This window comes from Tyto alba, unplaced genomic scaffold (assembly GCF_018691265.1).
Source record: "Tyto alba isolate M040663 unplaced genomic scaffold, T.alba_DEE_v4.0 Super-Scaffold_10, whole genome shotgun sequence".
In the NCBI taxonomy this organism is placed as follows: Eukaryota; Metazoa; Chordata; class Aves; order Strigiformes; family Tytonidae; genus Tyto; species Tyto alba.
The window spans coordinates 313,735-333,334 of NW_024881262.1; the positions used below are offsets into that span (position 1 = coordinate 313,735).

A 19,600-nucleotide genomic window follows, 5' to 3' on the forward strand; every position below is an offset into this window, starting at 1 on the left:
CCAATTACCGGTCTCTTACCAGGCAGGTGCGTAAAGTTAGCACCAGAGGTCACCCAGCCTATAATTACTGGCTCAAGATCCTGGCACAGGAAAGCATTTCATCTGATCCAGATGTTTATTTTTCCTCAAAATGTATTTGTGAACATTGTTTCTAGTTGTTTCACAAACTGCTTAGAAAGACAACAGCCACAAGTCAATCCTATTTCATGTTGCGCACTATTCTCCTGCAATGGTTCGTTTTCATTTCCCCCAGCGCTTGTTCCAGTTGCTGAATTAGGTGGAGGAGGGTAGAAGGGTCAGTTTGCAACACTTGGGCAGTCTGATCCTCATTCTGATTAAGATGTAGCTTTATAGTCACGGCAGGCTTAATCTGTTGTCTCAAGCTTCTGCTTGCAAGCTGCATGAGGGAGTTTAGGTAAAATGGGAATAAGGAAACAAACAAACAAAAGATGGTTATTAACTTTCATATTTACAATTCAAAACAGGTTTGCAGGACCTGCTTGGAGAACTGTTTAAAAATCCTCTTTATCCACATTAAAGATACATACAACCTATTATTTAGTTTTATCGTTAGGCAATATGAATCCACTTTAATCAATGCTTCCATATAGTTTCTGAAAATTAGGTGATAATTAAGACTAAATATATTTGGTATATGCTAACATTTTGAAAACACCAATGGGAGTGATGAATTCGATTTTCATAAAGCAAGAAATATTTTGCATCATCATATATCCTGTTCATCTCAACTAGGTATCTTTGGTGCAATAACAAAATTATGTCAGTTTTAAATACACAAAAAACTGCTGCCTCAAGTAGTTTGAAATAGCATGAATTCATTGTTTAGTATTGTCGTGGTTTGGGCCTGGTCGGCACCCAACCACCGCAGGTGGGCACCCTCCCTTCCCCCTCCCCACCTGGGGATGGGGGAGGGGATTAGAGGGGGGAAGGGAGACTCGCAGGCTGAGATAGGAACAGTTTAATAATGGCAATAAAACGAAAACAATAACGATGATAGGGGAAAACAAAAAGAAATATATAACCAGGCAATGTGCAGCGTAATTGCTCCCCACCCGCTGACCAATCCCCAGCCCGTTCCCGGCCAGCGACCCTGAGATACCGAGATCCCACAGTCGCAATCCCCGAAGCGAGAGCCCCTTCCCCACCCCCCTCCTCTATACAGTGAGCATGACGTGCCACGATGTGGAATATTTCCCTGGCCAGTTCGGGTCAGGTGCTGTGGCCGTGCTCCCTCCCTGTGCCTTGGCGCACGGGCAGGACATGGGGAGCCGGAGAGTCCTTGAAGTCTTGGTAGCAGCTGGAAACATCAGTGTGCTGTCAGCATTCTTCCCATACCAAACCCAAAGCTAAATCCAAAACACAGCACTCATCTAGTCCCTGAAAAGGAGTATTAACTCTATTTCAGCCCAAGCCAAGACAAATATTTGTTAATTATGTTTGTCCTGGCTTTGGCTGGGGTAGAGCTATTTTTTTTTTCTTTGCAGCTAGAATAGTGCTGTGGTTTAGATTCAGTATGGAATTTGGTATGAGAAGAATGCTGATAACACACTGATGTTTTCAGTTGTTGCTGAGAAATCCAGGACTCTCCACCTGCCCATGTCCTGCCCCTGCGCAGGTGCACATGAAGCTGGGGGGGAGCACGGCCAGAGCACCGGCCCCAAACTGGCCACTGAAATATTCCCTATCACATAAGATTGTGCTCAGTACATAGACAAGAGCAGGCTGGGAAGCTCATTCTCTCCAGGATTTTCTCTTCTCTGGGAATGGGCCAGCTTTGGCTGTCAGGTGGTGAGCAATCACACTGTGCGTTGTTTGTATTTTCTATTATTTTATTTTATTTCAATTATTGTTTTTACCTCAACCTATGAATCTCCTTACCTTTACCCCTCCAATTCTCTCCCCTATCCCTAGGGCAAGGGGACGCTGAGTGAGCGGCTGCATAGTTTTTGGCTGCCAGCTGGGTTTAAACCATGACAATGTTAAAAAGTGCAAAGTAAAATACAGAATACCGAAAACATAATAGAAGTTACCTGCACATCCAGTCTCCATTCAAGACTGTGATAGCTGGGAAGCTTTGGGGCCAGCTCACTAAGAATGCTTCTGATCTCTTTCCTATTCTCAAGGTACAGCTGGAGCAATAGTTTGTTCAATTCATCTGAGAACCCCAGAACATGAATAGAATCTTGGAAGTCTATCTCAGAAATCTAGAAATAACAATTCAGGACTTAATATGGAACTGTGTAATAGTATTTGTTGAGAAACAAATAAAACTGTAAGTAAACATTACGTATGGTATGGTGCAGTTACTTTCCTGAAGGAATGTGTGAGGACAATTCTACGGCTAGGACAGAACAAATCTTCCAGGTTTTAAGTGCCTTCATATCAGAGAGCAAAACACAACACAAAAAAGCATCTGAGCTATGTCATGAGGAAGCACTTCTTTTGACCATCAATTTATCAACAGGGCGCTAACATAACATTGATACTCAAATTATACTCTGAAGTGACCTGAATGTCTACACACGTGAGCCATCACCAGGTACAACCTTAAGGCTCGTGTTACAGGAACTCAGCATTGCCCCAAGAAGCCAATTCCCACCTTTGTGCTGGAGAAGCTTGGTTCATCGTTGTGGAAGCAGTTATTTATTCAACAGTAAACATCATACCTTTACAATGCATTCACTCCAGAAACACATTTTGTGATTAACTCTATTCTGCCATAATATACTATAATTTATCTGCCAGTAAAGCCACCTTACTTCCAGGGAATATTCTGCAGTATTTCAATCCCTTGCCCACCTGCTCTTCAGAACAATGCCTGCTCGAGTTTAGTTTGGAATTATTTGTCTCTGTATCCCTTCTCCATGTCTCCATTGTTCAAATATTCTACATCAATAGTAAAAAGTCTTTCCAATGGAAACAGTAATTATCCAACTGTTAATTCTTTTAACATCTGCTTACACTCACCCAAAGTTCTGATGTCAGGAGCTGAAAAAGCTCTCAAACCTAAGTAATACTGAACAGGGGGTTAGTAAAGAAAACAACCTGTACAGTAGCTGAACAACAACAAAATGTTCACTCAACTTTTGTTATTTGGATGGAGCTTAATCCTAAAGCATGCTTCTCCATACAGACTAAATTACTGCATGGTCTTGCTACACATATTAAAATATAAATATATTAAAGTATACATGTATTAAAACGTTGTCAAATTTTAGCTTCAGTGAACCCAAGTTCCAGTTACCCATGCTGCTGCAGTGTTTCAGGAAGAGCATACGAGACACCTTTTATTTTTTTAATTAAAAGAATACACGTCGTCAGAGTTTTGAACTAGGTTTTCCCCATTTATCAGTATTTTCAGCGCTGTAAGTGTCTAGAAGACATCTCTTGAGCACATCGCTGAATTCATTACACAAAGGTTTCCTTACCATAAGCTTGGAGCTTTCAGTAAGAAGGTATGTTAGTCCTTCTACCCCATGCTGAATGTCATCAACAGCAATGTTAAGCTTTCCTTTAAAGGAAGCACAAAGTATCTTTTACTTCCCTATTAAGCTGCCACAGCAACAGTACAGAAAACGGCAAATTTACCGAAAGCGAATTTGCAAAATACGCATCGAAAAGAAGGAAAAAAAAAAAAAAAAAAAAAAAAAAAAGTAGAGCGTTTCGCTCCTTCCAAATAATACCGTACGAGGATCGAAGAGCAAGTCAGGATCCTCCCCCCCGATGCAGACTAAGCGAAAAACCCGAGAAAATCCCAGCCCCACGTCCTGCGGCAGGAGAGGGGGCCCGCGCGCCCACGGGAGCGCGCTCGGGGACCGAACCGCGGAGCTGCGGGCACAGGAGCGCGCGGCCCGGGACCCCCGCCCCGCCCGCTCCCCGCTCCGCGCTCCCCGCTCCGCGCTCCCCGCTCCGCGCTCCCCGCTCCCCGCTCCTTACTGGCGGCCGCCTCGCAGGCCCGCGGCGCCGCGCCCCGCCGCAGCAGCTCCACCGCCAGACGCCCCAGCTCGCCGACGGCTGCAACGAGAGAAAGAGGCGACGCCGCTGCAGGCCCCGCACGGCCCCGGCCCCGGCCCCGACCCCGCGCCCCCGCCGAACCTGCGGCGCCCGCCCGCGGCAGCGAGCCCAGGTGCGCCTTCTGCTCCTCCGACAGCACCAGCAGCATGGCCGCCGCGCCCGCCTCAGCGCTGGCCACGCCCACAGCCGCGACGCGCCGCGGCGGAAGAGGGAGGAGCCGCCGCCGGGCCCGCTCCCCGGCCCGCCCGCCGGGAGCCGGCGCGCGGGGGGGGCGGCGCGCGGGCCCCCCCTGAGCCGCGTGCGCTGATAGTACCTGGTGGATGTCGCCGTGCGTGCCCCTCGCTCGCTCGCGGTGCTGTTCTCCTCCCTTACACGCGCAATCCGGAGCCTTTTTTGCGGGTGCGGCCCACGTTAACCCCGGCCCGACGGCGGGGCGCGGCCCAGTGGAAAGGGCGGGTGATGGTGGTGTGTCCGGGGGGCGGGACACAACGGCGCTGGGGCGCTGAAGTCACCCAGGGACACCGCTGTTCCCACGAGCCTGAAATGACTCTTTAAAAACGTGTGTTTCTACCGTGTTAGATAAACATCCCTCCCCAAACCCAAGGTTCTAAATTACTAAACTTGTGCATAGCTTCTCTTAAACCTTTTTTTCTCTTTTAGGAGATAGTTCATTTTGTTAAACAGGTGGGCTGGTCAACTTTTGAAGAGCAGAATAGTATTTTAGAACAGAACAGTGTTTGGAAAATGTGAGTGGAAAAATACTATGTTTGATTTCCAGATAGAAGTACTGTCTTTTCCTCAGGTAACGCTGTGCCTTTCCGCAAGACAGGCAGTCAAGGACTCTTTCTATCTCACACATCTAGGTAAAATGTTATGCCTGACAACAGGTATGCTCCACTATATTTTCAACTTATAAATTACCACACTTAGATCTATAAGAAATTTTTGCAATTTCATGGCTGGGAAATAGATATAGTACAAGTTCCTGCAAGGCCAGCGCAGTGGGGCTTATTACTCTCCAGGACAGTAGTCTTAACACCATGAGAGGCTACCAACTCAAAATAATCTAGTCTTGGTTAAGTTTGTCCATTATTTCCATTCCGCCTCCACACTACCCTGTTTTAAACATTCACCCATCTTGTTAAGTACTCTGGTTAATGCTGGTCAAAAGATCTCAAGACCTTCTACTAAGAAAATATATGAAAATATATTACAGATTCATTCCTAACCTTATCCTTACTCAGTTCCAGTGTTTTCCAGGAGCAAGTCCAATATTACAAGCACAAATGTCAGAGACTGAGATATTAAATGCAATACTTCAGCTCTTGTTCTCTGGAGATTTTAGAGGGTAGTTTCACATTACTTCTTAAAATCATAAAGTATAGGTAACAATTGTGTATCAGCATGAAGGGAATGTAATTTCTTAGCCATCCTCACAAAGTAAAGCAACTTTTGGTACTATGTTAGGGTTGCAGATTTTTCTACTTTTTCAATTTCAAGCATGACCTTCCAGCAGATATTCACACCCAAAGCAGCAAAGTTCCTCATCAACTAATTCAATTTTGTTTGCCAAGTCCTTCTACATATCTGACCTATGCATTCTACAGACAGTCCTTGACAATGCTTTTGGTGAAATTTTTCCTAATATCCAATCTAAATGTCCCCTGGCACAACTTGAGGCCGTTTCCTCTTGTCCTATCACTTGTTATCGGGGTAGAGACCAACACCCACCTCGATACCTTCCTTCCCCCCCCCCCCCCCAAATCCTCTTTAATTTTTGCTCTTAGCTTACATTTCTCAAGTGCGATTCTCCGGTTGGTTTTGATAATTTTTTAAACACAGAGTTGGGCTAAACCTAGCGGAGTGGGAAACCCCCCCCGTCTCCCACGCACGGCTACAAATCGGTGTCTGTTGCGAAGCCCGCTCGGCTTCTGAGGGGCGCTGGGCACCGGCCCCCGCCGCCCGCCAAGGCCGCGCCCCGCGCCCTCCCAGAGGCGGGCGGGCTCCGCGCTGAGGTAACGGCGGGGCGGGCGCGACAGGACTCGCCTCCGCTCATCGCCGTGACCTGCTCCTCCGCCTACCTTTGCGGCTGCGCCCCGCCGCCCGCTTCGCCGGAGCCGGAGGCGGCCGCGCCCCACCCCGGGGCGGGGCTCCACGCCGCCACTCGCCCGCTAAGCCCGCCCCGCGTCACGCCCCGACGGCTGAGTGGCAGCCTGGGGGAGCAATAGCTTGCCCCGGGCCGACGCCTCTTACTGCGCGGCGGCGGGGCGGGACTTCCGCTGTGGCTGCTGAGGGGACGGAGGGCGCCATGGAGGCGGCCTAGGCGCGGCCTTCGGCTCCCCGCGCCGGGCCCTGTGCCGGGCCCGCAGGTGAGGCCCGCCGGGGCGGGGGATGCGGTCGCCGGGTCTCCTCAGGCCTCTTTCCTGCCGCCGGGCTCGCTGGCTTCGCGGCGGTTTGGGACTTGCGGGGCCTGCCGCTCCGTTGCGCAGCGCTTATTTGCCTCCACCCTGCGAGTGGCCAGGCGGGGCCGCCCGTCCGTGCGGCTCAGGCGAGCTTCGGCCGGGATGCGCCGGGATGCCACCGGCCGTTGGCCCCGGCGCTTCTCCCGCAGGTCGTCTGCGCGGAGATCCTCCTGGTAGGGAGGGAGGGACCGTAAAGCGCTCCCCGAGCATCGCTTCTAGACTGGTGAAAGCTGAACCCTTGCTCTGGCATTTCACAGCTCTGCCTCTCCTGTGGTTCCTTTGAGGCTGTCTGTGCACTGAGATACTGGTTATACTTGCAAGATAACGAGTAGGATGGAGTCTGGCTGGCTGACAACCAAATTGCTAGTAAAAAGATGAAAACAAGTTGAGAGGAATAGTTCCTGCATCTTGTTCGATCTGAACACTGAACTTTCTTTGTGTGCATACGTTTCGGTTACGTGGACGGATATTAGATAGAAATTCGGGTCAGTAACGATATGATGACATCAAAATGCAAAAAGCTAAAGGCACTGGGGCTTTTGGCGATAGGTATGAAAATTGTTAATGTTATATGTGTAACTTTCGTTCATTCTCTGCTTGTGCAATTTTGGCAGGTGTAGCTCAATCTAATGAAATATTTGGAATGTTTTCGCTGAGTTTGGCAGGACAAAGTTTCTGTATGTTCATATGATTTTTGTGATTGCTATTAAACATTGTAATCCTGTTGGACACTAAAATAGAAGTTACGTTTGTTTAATACAGATGTGGGAGGTTTTTTCCCTAATGGGAGGGGAAAGAGCTGTTTTCTTGAGAGAGTTGAAGCATGAGCATGACCGTGTGGACAAGGAATTGCTTTGTGTTGTATTCTGCTGTGAAATATGTTCTGAGTTGATTGAGATATAAACTTATGAAAACTTGATATTTATATGTACTTTGTGGATCTTGGTTTGTGGATAGTTGCCAGAAGCCCTAAATATTCTTATCTGTGTCTCAAGCCATGAAATTTCTTCATGACATCTGTCTTATATGTGCTCCCAAGTCTTGTTCATGTTGGCAAGTGTGAAACTTTTTTACAAGATGCAGGGACTGTATCCAGAAGAATAGTTCCCACTCAGCTTGCCTATTCTGGTCTGGGAGTCAGTGTATTGGTGTTAAAAACACTGTGTTTCATAACCCCTTATTTTAATACAAACAATACTGTTAATGTATTAAGAGGTAGGCAAGGCGTTGTTAGCGTCCAGTACTGCAGCTAGATGTATCTATCATGTATTGCCAGTTCTTGTGTTGAGCTTAGTTAGCTGTCCTTATCTTCAAGTGAGAAGGGACATTTTACTCTCCTCTTCCTTTCAAAGTGTAAGCAAGAGTGTATTTTCTATTGTACATACAACAATACTACTGCTGCCTTATCTTCATGAGCAATACCTTGTCTGATTATATTCCAAGTCAGTGCATTTACTTCAGGGTTGTCTTGTGGCTCATAGGCATGCTGTGATAAAGCACACCCCACATTTTCCCCTCCTCAGCTATGACCTGGTGGTTTTGCTCAGTCCTGTGACAGAGGGATGTAGCTCCTCAGTCTTAGTTTTGTGAGTTCTAGGATGCAGAGTGTGAAGTAAAAAACAAACTACTCTTGAAATGCCCAAAGTTACTTAAGGAGAACTTTGTCTGTAGACACTGGAAAATCAGGTGTAAAGTGCTGAAGAGTAATGCAGAGTCAAGTTTAACTTCTTTTGTGTGGTTTACAGTAGTCTTTAATTACATACACGTATATTTGTGTACTATAAACTGCCTCATTCAATTAAGAGTGTGGTCTACAAATGAGCCATGGAATTTCAGGAATTGTAAGGCTTTCTTGCTTACATTTGAAGCAGTAGTTCTTTGGCCCAGAAGAATCTGTGTGTATGTAACTGTCTGACAGAGAAGACTGCCCTGTGCATGCATGTTGTTTGCAAGGACAACTTCAGTCCTGGTATTTTCTAACCTTGCGCAATACTATGCTAATGCTTTCTCTGTGTTGTAAGATATGTGCTGTATTTACTGTATTGGTTAAAATACTGTGATAGCTTGAAATGTGTTGTTGCTTCTGTCATAGTAAAAATAATTGTATTTAAACACTTGTTTTTCATCCTTCCTCTTTCACCAACATCCTCTTTGTTATGGCAGGCTCATGAGAGAAACTGGTAAATCTTAATTTAGAAATAAAAATTAATGTATTTCATAATTCTTTACAGGTTCCTGTGACTGTAACTTCTCTTCCGCTAACCAGTTGAAAGTTTCACAAAGCATCATATGTCTGAATGGCCAAGTCAGTCAGAAACATGAAAGGGGGTTTTGACAATATCAGCTGTTTCCTCCCATTAGCAGTAGTGAATTTTAACTATCTTCATGTTAGTGTCAGTATAAATCAAATCTAACTCCCTAGTATTAGCTTTAATTAATGTTGAGGACTTCACATCATGGGAAAATGCTTTCTGCTTAAAAAAATCCCACAAAGGATAGGACAGGAATTCTTAGGTGTTTCTTGATTCTGAAAGAGAATGTTGTAGTCTTGGCTGTGATTTCTTGATTAAGTCAACGAAGTTACAATTTTTGGAATTAAATATCTACAGTCAAGTGAAAACAAATCCACATGGAACCATTTAAATAAGCCTCAATTTGGAGGTTTTCAACAATCATCCAAACAATTTGGATGACCTAATTGAGTTTAATTAAGTACTTTTAATTCTTCCAATAAAAGAAGGTAGAGGAGGTCCAGATGTTCTGATACCAATATCAATAAGCATGTACCATCTACTTCTTAAACTTGTCCTTGAATTCTTTTAACTACTATAGCAATATTCCATCCAGTGTATTCTGCTGTTGTTTTGTGTTACCACTATTTTAATTTTATGTAGTTTCAAGTAATTTCTTACTGTGAGAGTACAAGAATCATTAGAGAGACTTTGTTGTCCATATGTGGACCAAACAATTCTTTTAAATTCAGCAAGGAAAGTGTTTAGATTTCATGCCGAATGTAGTACTTGATTGTTGCTTGGTTTGTATGCTGAAGTGGGAGGTGCACTGGACTCCATGCTTTTTGTTGAATATGTTGGAATTTTGAATGTTGTTTTTTTTGGCTTCATCACATTTAGGTGTGAGTTTTTATAAGGAGAATAATGTATTTTGTGTTTCAGTGTTCTGAAGAAATTGACTGCACATAATTATGTTATAGCTAAGCCTGAGAGAAATCTCAAGTTCCTCTGTAGACAGCTAATCATTGCCTGTTTTAAGACTGGATCATAACTGTAGCAACAGTACAAAAAGAAATTGTCAGATATAATTTGTCAGTGGAGAACGAGGTCCTGATCTTGGGCATTACGTTGTTTTTGCAGTAAAAGGCGTTTAGAAACAAGAGCTCAGGGGGAGGTTCATCCTGGCTGCTTCTCACTAACAGTGACTACCACTGCTCTCATGGGACTATTCCTGGTGCCAGAGATTTTCTGGGAATTAATGATCAGGCTGTACACTCATCTCTTACTGTATCCCAGCTTGGTAAGAGGCTGTTGTGGGGGCCTGAGTTAGGGTAATTCTCCATTACTGTACCTTGCTCAAAAGAGTTTCTGTTGTGAAGATGGTCCTCTTCAAAGAAAAAAGGTATCTGTTAAAGCAGTGAAATGTATTACCTCACTCAGTAGTTTTGTTTAGAATAATCTCTGTGAAGGAGTGGTCTCTCATTCTTTAAGACAATGTCCAGCAGATAAAGTGTTGTCAAAGTGGATCATAATGCAGAATTGCCCTGAGCTTTTACCCTCTAAGATTGTGTGGTTGTAGCTGTCCCATCGAACTTGGGTGGTATAGTCAGACGGTAAGAGGGTGGCACACAGAAATGAACTGTAGTTGTTGTCTCTCAAGTTCTATAGATGGAAGTGCTGCTATTAAATGACCTAGGTTATTACATTGTTAAAATGCAAATTTAGAAAACATCTCCAACGTCAGTATGCTTATAAAGGCTTATAATATGCTCGTATAGTTTAAGTGTATTTTTGTGATTCATACAGAGTATTGATGTAGAACATGCTATGCTAGCACTTTAGTGAAATTGTACGTTGATGTTGAGTTCTGTTTTAATAAAATAAAGTTGATAGAATATGATGTCTGGGGAAAAGAAAATAAAAGGGTAAAGTCAGTAAAGAGGCAGAGAAAACATAGCGGTTTAATTTTTATTAGAGGGAGGGTGGGGGGCAGGAGAGAGGCATGGCAGTAATCTGTCCTGCGTTTTGGGAACATTATAAAGGATGGAAGCTTCTAAATGTGGTTCATGAGGGACGGGGGAGAACATAGATGGGTACCTGGCCAAGATTCTTACCCAGCTCCACGTCTTTCCTCCCTGGAAGTCTTTATCCCTTTGTCAGCTAACTATTCTTCCAGTTCAGATTGCATTTCTCAACAGCACAAATTAAGGCTAAATCTGAAACTCCCACATTACTGCAAGCTGTGGGAAGTATATATACAGGAATTTAAACCCCTTTAAAAACAGTAGGAAACTTCTAGGAGGGGAAGTATTAAAAGGTACCATTCATGCGGAAATTCAAGGACTCAGAAATGAGGAAATGCTACTTTTATGGCTACTTGTGCAACTTCAGTTTATCCATTTACCCTTTTGTGTAGAAATGGCCGTATAGTTTAACAAATCATATTCTCCTGTTTTTCTTGTACAGAACCTCGCTTCGTTCAGTATGTGAGTGTCATGCACTGAAAGACATAAGTCAGTTACGTGGAAGGCTGAAAGCTCTTCCTCTCCCTTGCCCAACTTAAGATTCAGGGTGCTTGATTTTGCAATTTAGCTAATAGAATTTTTACCTTCATAGGAGTGCATTATGTAATTGTCTCTTGTTGTATTAAAAGCCAAAAGACCTGTGTTGGATTAAATGCCCATGGGCACATGGTATTGAGTATTATATACTAAAGCTTTACAGAGACACCATTTCTTACTATATTAAACATACTGTTTCACAAATGTTGCAGATCTGCATCATGTTGTTCGTATATTTGTGGATTGTGCGAGCATAAATTTGAGGGCCCTATAATAAGTGTGAAAGAAGTTGGTCTTTCACAGGCATTCAATAAATTCTGTGGTCCTAAGGAAGAGCCTTTATCGGTCATGGAAATGACATTTCAACCTGAATCATGTTTGTTGTCTAGATTGGGACTCTCCTTGGTGCCGGAAAAGTAATTATTTGGAAGAGACAAGTGGAAAATAATCTGTAACCCATTTCAAAGAATACTGAGTTTCTAAACTGAGCAGTACTGTGAATTATTGTCTCAAATGTTATCTTCTGTCTTTGAAAATAATTGAAATGTTCAAAATTTAAGTATACTTAACATGTGTTGTATTTGATGGGACAAATTTTGTGGTTTCAAGGTATGTGTGACTGTAAAATTGGCCAGTTTTTGGTATGAGAGATTACAGAATGAAATCTGTCCCATTGCAGTGAATGCATGTGTTACATTTGAGAGTGAGTTCAAAATTCTGTTAATGAAAATATTTGTTTTGTTTTGGGGTTTTTTTGTTTATTTGGTTTTTGTTTTGGTGTTTTGGGGGTGTTTTTTGATTTGTTGGGGTTTATTTGAAGGTAACATGATATTCTCAATTACTTCATAAGGGTGCAGGTATCATTGCTCATACAAGGAGGGCATTCAGGCCCTTAATTTGTGGAGTTTTTATACATTTTAAGTAAAATCTCTTTGTGTGGCAAAGGAAATGTATAAAAATGTTTGTTTTGCTTCCTCTTAATCCTTCTCACTTTTTTTTTCTGCTTTGATTAATGATAAATCAGCAGTTTTAAAAAACAAATTCTGTTAGAAAGCATGCCCCTCTATTTCCAGACACAAGCTGTTGCTTTTTGCAGCTGAAAAATTTTGATATTTTTTGATGAAAATTTAATAACAAAGCAGAATTAGCTTCCTTTTAACGTCATGAACTTGTGAAATGCATACAAGCGTACTTTACAGAGTACTTGTGTTATTTTCTTAAAGGTGTCAGAAATGCACACACTTTACAGGAGACTAAATCTGCTGTCCAGACCATGAGATGCGTTTGAGCATTTGTGACTTTCACTGAAGTTGATGGAACTAGTTTGTATTTGTGACCTGTTGGTATCACACTAGTTTTGCAAGTGAATGTTTAGAATAAATGCTTTTAGTAGTATTATTCCAGGTATGTGAGGAATTTTGCGGATTTGGATTTATGCTAGAAGCAGGGAAGATTAAAATTAAGAATGTCTAAGGGTGATTAATATCATGTGTATGTTCATTCCTATGTACTGCTTGCATTGCTATGTGATATCTAAAGCTTTTTGAAGTGCTATTGCAATTTTTGTTTTATGCTTACATTCTCATGGAGGTTACATGCTCTTAGCAAAAGGGACTTCTGTCTCTAAAATAATCATATAAAGATTACTCGTTTCTCAAAAATAATGACATTTTGCATACTTCTTAGAAGAAAAGTTTTAACTGACCAATAAAGCCCAGTAAAATGACAGAGGAAAATATGTGCCATATGCCTTGACTTTGTTTTTTTTTGTTTGTTTGTTTTTTGTTGCAGGTATTAAATAAAATATGCTGTTGTCAATAGGAATGCTGATGTTGTCTGCCACTCAGATATACACTATTTTGACTGTTCAGTTATTTGCTTTCCTGAATCTCTTACCTGTGGAGGCAGATATTTTAGCAGTAAGTATATTTTTCTACATAGATGAAATCCCTATAAAATTGAATCTTCATTTTAAACTATTCTAGTAATGAATCAGTACAATAAATATTATATAAGGTTTATTGGAATGGAATTGCCTTAACAGTTTAGTTCAATTAAAAAAAAATTTAAAAAGCATGTTTTTGAATGAACTTACAGATGATGTTTGCTCAGATACCATGAGAGTGAAAGCACTTAATTCCTTTAGTCATTTAAAAAGTTCCAATCTGGCCAGGTATCCTATAGCATATTATAACCCTATTAAAAGAATTCCATGATTATTTGGTTTAGACATCAATTTAACTTTTGGTCAGGGATGCCATTTTGTAGGGTAAGTGTATATAAATGAAGTAAAATAATTTTCCATGGGTAGTATAATTTAGGTGTGTGCTGGAGGCCTTGTCAGTAAAGTTTTTTATATAAATTACACCTAGATACATATTTTTTGTTAATAGCTGTCAATCTCTGCTATTGTTAAGAATAGTATTTTTTGGGGTGTGTACCACAAATGCTTGAAGCTAAATGTTAAAAATACTTAAAAGTTTGTGGTAATGTGCAGTTGATGAATACTTAATTACATTACTCAGATCTTCAGATTGTTACTATTCTATTACTTTTGTAGATAAAAATTTTAAGAAACAATGGAGATAGAAAATTGCTTTATTATGGAACTGACATCACCATTCTATTGTGAAATTTTAAACTGGCTTTCTACTGTAAACCAAATTTTCCTTCTTCCCTTCTCTCACCAAGCCTGTGCTTCCTCTTTTCATAAAAAATCTATTTTTCATTCTTGCTACTTCCTCCCTTAGAAAAGCTTGAAAAAAACAAACACACACACACACTTTTTTTTAAAAAAAGGGGCATTTTGGAGGTTTAGTTTAATTTCTTCTATTTAAGCTTCTGTGTGCAGTATTCTAAAATAATTACATCTAAAAATGAAGTGTCTTTTATTCTTGGATATTTGAAATTACGGATCTATTCTGAGCATATATTTGAAGTAGGCCATTAAGAGAGGAACTAGACACTTCTTAAAACTTTGCTGTAAAAAGGAGCCAGTGGAATGCCTAAGATACACAGAAGAAAAGGGAATATTTGCACACTGTGTCACGTGGAATTGAAGGCATACAGATAGTTTACAATCTTGAGAGATTTAATGGTTTAGCGATTGCCTGGTTGGGGAACAAAATTCCAGCTGAAGTTTTGGGTTCACCAATGAGAAGAATTCTTCTTTTCCATACTGATTTAGGTGTGTTTTTACGCTTTTGCGTTCTCATGTAGTTGCAGGCTGAAATGAATGATTGTCTGTATAGTTATGTGTATACGAAGCATGATTGTTTATTTTTTAAAAAAGGGATAAAAATAAATAGGTTTCTGTCTGACCCCTAGCTTAAGTTGGGGCTTGCTAAGTGATTCAAGGAAAATGTAGCACAAGCTCAGGAAGGACATTCTGAAGAAGATAGATGAGTGAATAGTGAGGATGGAAGAAGACAGCATACTGGAGTAGAGCAATTTTGTGATTTTGTTGATGTGGTCACAAGAGGTCCTATGTCTGATAAATATTTTAATCTAAAAAAAAAGTGCAGTGTTACTTTTCTCTTTACTCTTGTTAGCTATTTCTCTCTTGTTGCAAACCTGAATTTTCTTTAAAATTTATTTCTCTTAGTATAACCTTGAAAATGGAACCCAGACCTTTGATGATCTACCTGCTAGATTTGGCTACAGACTTCCAGCAGAAGGCTTGAAGGTAAAAAAAAAAATTATATATATAACCTGAATAGATATATAGAGTGTTGTATCTGCTGAACACTTCTTCTGTAAGCTAAAAAAGATGAAAGTTAAATGAGTATAGCACTGAGGAAAAAATACAAAACTGATTCATCTACTGCTTAAGCAAAACAAATGTGCAAAGTGATGTGAACTGTTGCCTGTGAAGAGGAGATTCTTCTCCTAAGAGAATTTTGGTAATCTGACATTTTTTGTATGTAAAAGAGAATTTCTGAACATTTTTAATAAATATATTTAAAATAGCTGCATGAGGAGGTTCTAAGAAAGTAAGTTTGGTAGAGCATTGTTTTCTCCAAAATTGGTGATAATTTGCCCACAGAAGTGTTCTACTTTTTCTGACTTCTGCTAAGGTAGTGGCTGTCCATACATTCTGGTGGCAGTAGTCAGTAACTGGAGTAAAGACAAACTTGCTTTTATCTGCGTAAAATAAGATGGAGGATGTAGAAAATAAATTTTAAAAAAAGCTGTAAACTTGTGTCATAGTCCTGCTGCTTGGAAAAGTATTTAAAAGCTAGATGCATATCCAGTTCAGTTATAGTCTTCACATCCTCTGAGGTAAGTTTGTTGCTGAGATTATGTAGCTGATGTTTGTTGTCAGATGCTGGTGTGCTGTCGAATTCAGGAACAGCGGGCATGCTACATTTTTCTCTTTGCCTTACCTAAAATGCCTGTGCAGTGACATGAAGTACGTACTTTCTCTAGGATCGCATTCTTGCAGTCAGTGTCAGAAAGTTTGTTTATTTCAGATAAATTATATTTTCTGTTCCTCTCCTGTACTTGAAATGCTCATCTACAAGAAAGGCAATTAGTTTAGCCATCCAGAGAGTTTACTACTTGTGTGAAGGTCAGGTTTCATTACCTTTTTTATTTTTTTATTGTGGAAGTGGCTACATGGAGTCAATCTTGTGGCAGTAACTTGCTTGTCTGGCTGTCACTTTGAAAAGTGTATGAGTAAGTATTTGACCGAAATGTTTATGTTTTTATTTTGTATAAGAATTCTAAGCTGGAAACATATTTAACCTGACCACCTTCCCAGTTCTGGTGAAGGGGAATTGCTGTCATTTACACACCTGTGGAGACTGTGAATAGTACATGAGGGCAGAGCACTGCGTTGATGGTAATTCTTTCTTTAGCCTCTATGGCCCCACAATTTGTTTCTGCAGCATGGCTCATGTTGCAATGCTTCTGAGTAAAACCTATGCAAAAAATGAAATTGCTGAAAAGGTACGAGGTTGGATCACTGTGTGATTACATGGTGTCCTTTTAATCCCAAAGGGGAATAAATTGCTGTAGGAATTCATGTAACTCTAAGAATTCCTCTGCAAATGGAACCTCAAGAAGACTTCATTTTCATGCCCAGTGGGTTTTATCACAGGGAGAAAGTGGTGTTGGAGCTGTGTAGTTGTTTACTGACTATACTGAGAAACAGAGGGTAATTAAGTGATTTGCCCAAGTAGTGAGCCATTTTAACTAATCAAAAATAGATATAAGGAGCTTTGATTCTAACCTTTTTAACTGTTAGACAGCTCTGTGTCTTAATGAAGGTGGATATTGTCACCAGTGTAAAAATAATGCGTTTTAGTCCTGACCAAAATACTGAAACTTTGTTTGCATTAAGATTTTATTTTTTTAAAAATGCTGTGATATTAGTTGAAATAGGATGAAAATGGTATACTTTTTTAATGCTTATGATTAAGATTTATTAATATGCAACTTGTAAAACACAATCTGTCAGATTCTATAACTGGTGCCAAAGCATAAATGTAGGTGCTTCGCTTTTTTTTTTTGGCTTGTGTGCTCTGGTCATAAAGCAGCCAGTCATTTGTGATTGTGTCCTTAGAAGAACTGTTCCTCAATTAAAGGTATTTAAGAACATATGGTAGCATTAAGAAAAATCCAGTCTAGTCATACTTAGCCTTTGGTTTCAATGTATGTGTTTCTTGAACTGTAACATGGTGATGTGTGATTTGTGTAAAACTTCTCTGCAGAATGCAGTTGGTTCCAGACATACCACTCTAGTTAAAAAAGAGTAAGTGCTTTGTGTGAAACTATGTAAGTAGCATCTGCTGTATAAATCAAGGGAACCTTAGGGACCTAAATTTGGCTGTCAGCAAATTGGTGTAGATTTTTCAGTGGATATTGCTTTTAATTGTTATAGAGTGTAACGTGCCTGTCACCACAAACTTGGCAAAGAACAGATTGCTGGTGCAGCTTCTATGCCAAAAGGGATATTACCACTACAAGAAGATATTCCTCAAAACAAAATTGCTTATCTCTCTTGTAGCTTAAACTTTATCCATAAATATATATTGTTCATGAAATGTAAGATTATACATTAAGTACATTTAAATTGACAATTTATATATATAAACTCTAATATAAACACATATTTTATATATTTAAACTGACAGTTTAGATATGCATTTCTATATAATAATTATTATATATAATAATTATTATTATTTCTACACAGTTGATAACATCTCTCTATATATCTAAATTTGTCAGTGAAAACTGAGAGTTTAAAGCTCTTGAGGATATATCTAGAACTGTAGCAATAATTTATTGAGCCCACAACAGTGCAGCTTCTCATGATCTTTATTTGATCATGAAGCAAGTTACTTATATTCTTATTTTCTGGCAATTCACTGCTCTTTATCTGTATGATAATTTGCTCTAGCTTTAAAACTGATTTAAACAACTGTGACTCTTATAGGAATAATCTTATGTCAAATGATACTCCATTCCATTAACGTCCAAAAGCCTCCATTGCGCTGTGACCTTATTGCACAAAAGCCTCAAGAAGAAAGTAATTTTTCTGAATAGGTGTATTTCAAGTGAACGGTAGACAAAACCTCCTCTAGGTGTACAGTCTGGATTTTTCTGTATCTTGGTAAGCAAAATCTGTTGTGAAGAGACTGACAGAGGGGAATCTAATATCACTCTAACTATTAGTTAACTAAATGATATTAATCTGATTAATAAGGAAGCTTCTTTTCAGGTGATGTAGAGGTTTGCCCAGGGAAGCAAGCATCTTCTAGTAAAGGCAAAATGGAAGGTCTATTCTTGTTAGAGCTAGAACAGATAGTATTGTGCAGTATGCGTGATACTCTTTTGGCATTTGTCTTGCGAATTTACCTATCAGCAGTGTTTACAGAGCATTTACAGTAGCGGGGAGGAAGTTCAAGGGAGTAGTCAGCCCTCAAGTTACAATATAGTGGAGAGGGACTTGTGTCAGTGCATTCAGTATTCAGGTGAGCATGTTTCCTCTGAGAAGCTGTAGAACTTTTCAGCATATGTTAAAGCATGAGGATAGGAGAGTTTCTACTTCAGACATTTTCAGTGGTGGTGGAGTACTAACTTGGTCACCTGAAAACAATCCAGAGATTGATTTAAGATTGATACTGCCAGAATTGTGTACTTCTGCAATCTTTCAACTGTATCAGACTTGATGATCTTTGGTTTTTGCTTACCATAGTAAACTAGCTATTTTGTATGCTAGTTCAGTGCTGATTTCACATGCCTTTCTTCAGTTTCCCCATTTAATTGCCAAGTACTAGGTTTGTGTTAGTTCTTCTTAGGCTACTATGCTTCAGTTTCTTGATAATCTCCATGTTTTAGGGTAATAGTTCTACAGTAATAATGTATTATATGCAGTCTTCTTTATGCTGAATTATACTGCAGAATCTGAGTTATGAACTTCAGATGATGTAATTGGAAAAAACTATTTTCTTTTTAATTCTTTACAGACATAAAGATTCTGATTATTCAAAATAAGTAGTTGGGGATGTAGCAGAAATCTTGCTATAATACAGGAATGAGTTGGTAATAAGAATGTGATTAGCTGTTGTAAGAAAATGTAGTTTTCTTTCCTTATAGTTGTCTGCCAGCCCTTTTGTTAAGACAAAGAGAAATGAGGGTCCTGTTTCTGTTCCTGTTTTCTAGGGATTCCTAATAAACTCAAAACCAGAGAATGCATGTGAGCCTATAGCCCCACCTCCACTGAAAGACAACTCGTCCAGTGCTTTTATTGTGTTAATTCGAAGGCTTGAGTGCAACTTTGATATCAAGGTAAGATTTTTTTTTTTAAATTCTTTTTTTTTTTCCCCCTTAAAGACTGTAGTGGTGCTTCAGAAAAGTATCTGTTGCGAAGAGCAGGATAGATACTGATATGAAGGGAAGGGAGAATTTTATTGTCTACAATCAGATAAAACAATATTGTAATATGATTTAGGTTAATGTTATCCTTTTGTGAGTCAGCTTACATGGCAAATAAGGATGACGGATGCCGCAGTTTTATAATACAAAGCATTCAGTAGCAATATCAGCTTTTCTTGCCAATTAGACTCTGCTGCCAGGGGTCACAGGGGAGATTAGGGAATGGAGATAACATAAAAGCACCCAAAATCTGCAAGCCACTTTCCTGATTTGTTTTTGTTTTTAATAGCTGGATCATCTTGTGGCTCACACTGAGACCCCGTGAACAATGGTAGTGTCACCGTTCATTGATGGGGAGAGGAGACAGTGCACTGCTGGGTAGAAACAGGCATAGGTGGTAGAATAGGAATGATTTTAAATGGGTACA

General features: G+C 40.4%; 2 protein-coding genes across 3 annotated transcripts in view; one reads left to right on the forward strand and one right to left on the reverse strand.

The window, feature by feature from the left end:
* Positions 1-96: 96 nt before the first annotated feature.
* COMMD2 (COMM domain containing 2) lies at positions 97-4,233 on the reverse strand. 2 transcript variants are annotated; one of them, XM_033004637.2, is made up of 5 exons: positions 4,117-4,233; positions 3,958-4,035; positions 3,450-3,532; positions 2,052-2,225; positions 97-397 (listed from the first exon to the last, which is right to left on the reverse strand). In XM_033004637.2, the coding sequence occupies exons 1-5, from the start codon at positions 4,181-4,183 to the stop codon at positions 200-202; spliced, it is 600 nt and encodes a 199-aa protein (XP_032860528.2). In that variant the 5' UTR covers positions 4,184-4,233; the 3' UTR covers positions 97-199. The 2 variants fall into 2 exon arrangements, with proteins under 2 accessions (XP_032860528.2, XP_042654169.1); XM_042798235.1 differs by lacking the exon at positions 3,958-4,035 and having other exon boundaries at positions 4,117-4,223.
* Positions 4,234-6,301: 2,068 nt separating this feature from the next.
* The window catches only part of RNF13 (ring finger protein 13), a 42,487-nt gene continuing 29,188 nt past the window's right edge, over positions 6,302-19,600 (forward strand). The window contains exons 1-4 of the mRNA XM_042801320.1: positions 6,302-6,404; positions 13,081-13,208; positions 14,894-14,974; positions 18,961-19,086. Of these exons, the coding sequence (XP_042657254.1) occupies positions 13,095-13,208; positions 14,894-14,974; positions 18,961-19,086 (321 nt within the window). The 5' untranslated portion in view covers positions 6,302-6,404; positions 13,081-13,094. The remainder of the gene's footprint in view (positions 6,405-13,080; positions 13,209-14,893; positions 14,975-18,960; positions 19,087-19,600) is intronic.

Coding starts and splice junctions, on each gene's coding strand:
- COMMD2 (XM_033004637.2), bottom strand. CDS start 4,183: ATGCTGCTGGTGCTGTCGGAGGAGCAGAAGGCGCACCTGGGCTCGCTG. Junction 3,533..3,957: donor GGCCTGCGAGGCGGCCGCCA/GTAAGGAGCGGG, acceptor CTTCCTTTAAAG/GAAAGCTTAACATTGCTGTT. Junction 2,226..3,449: donor CTGAAAGCTCCAAGCTTATG/GTAAGGAAACCT, acceptor TGTTATTTCTAG/ATTTCTGAGATAGACTTCCA.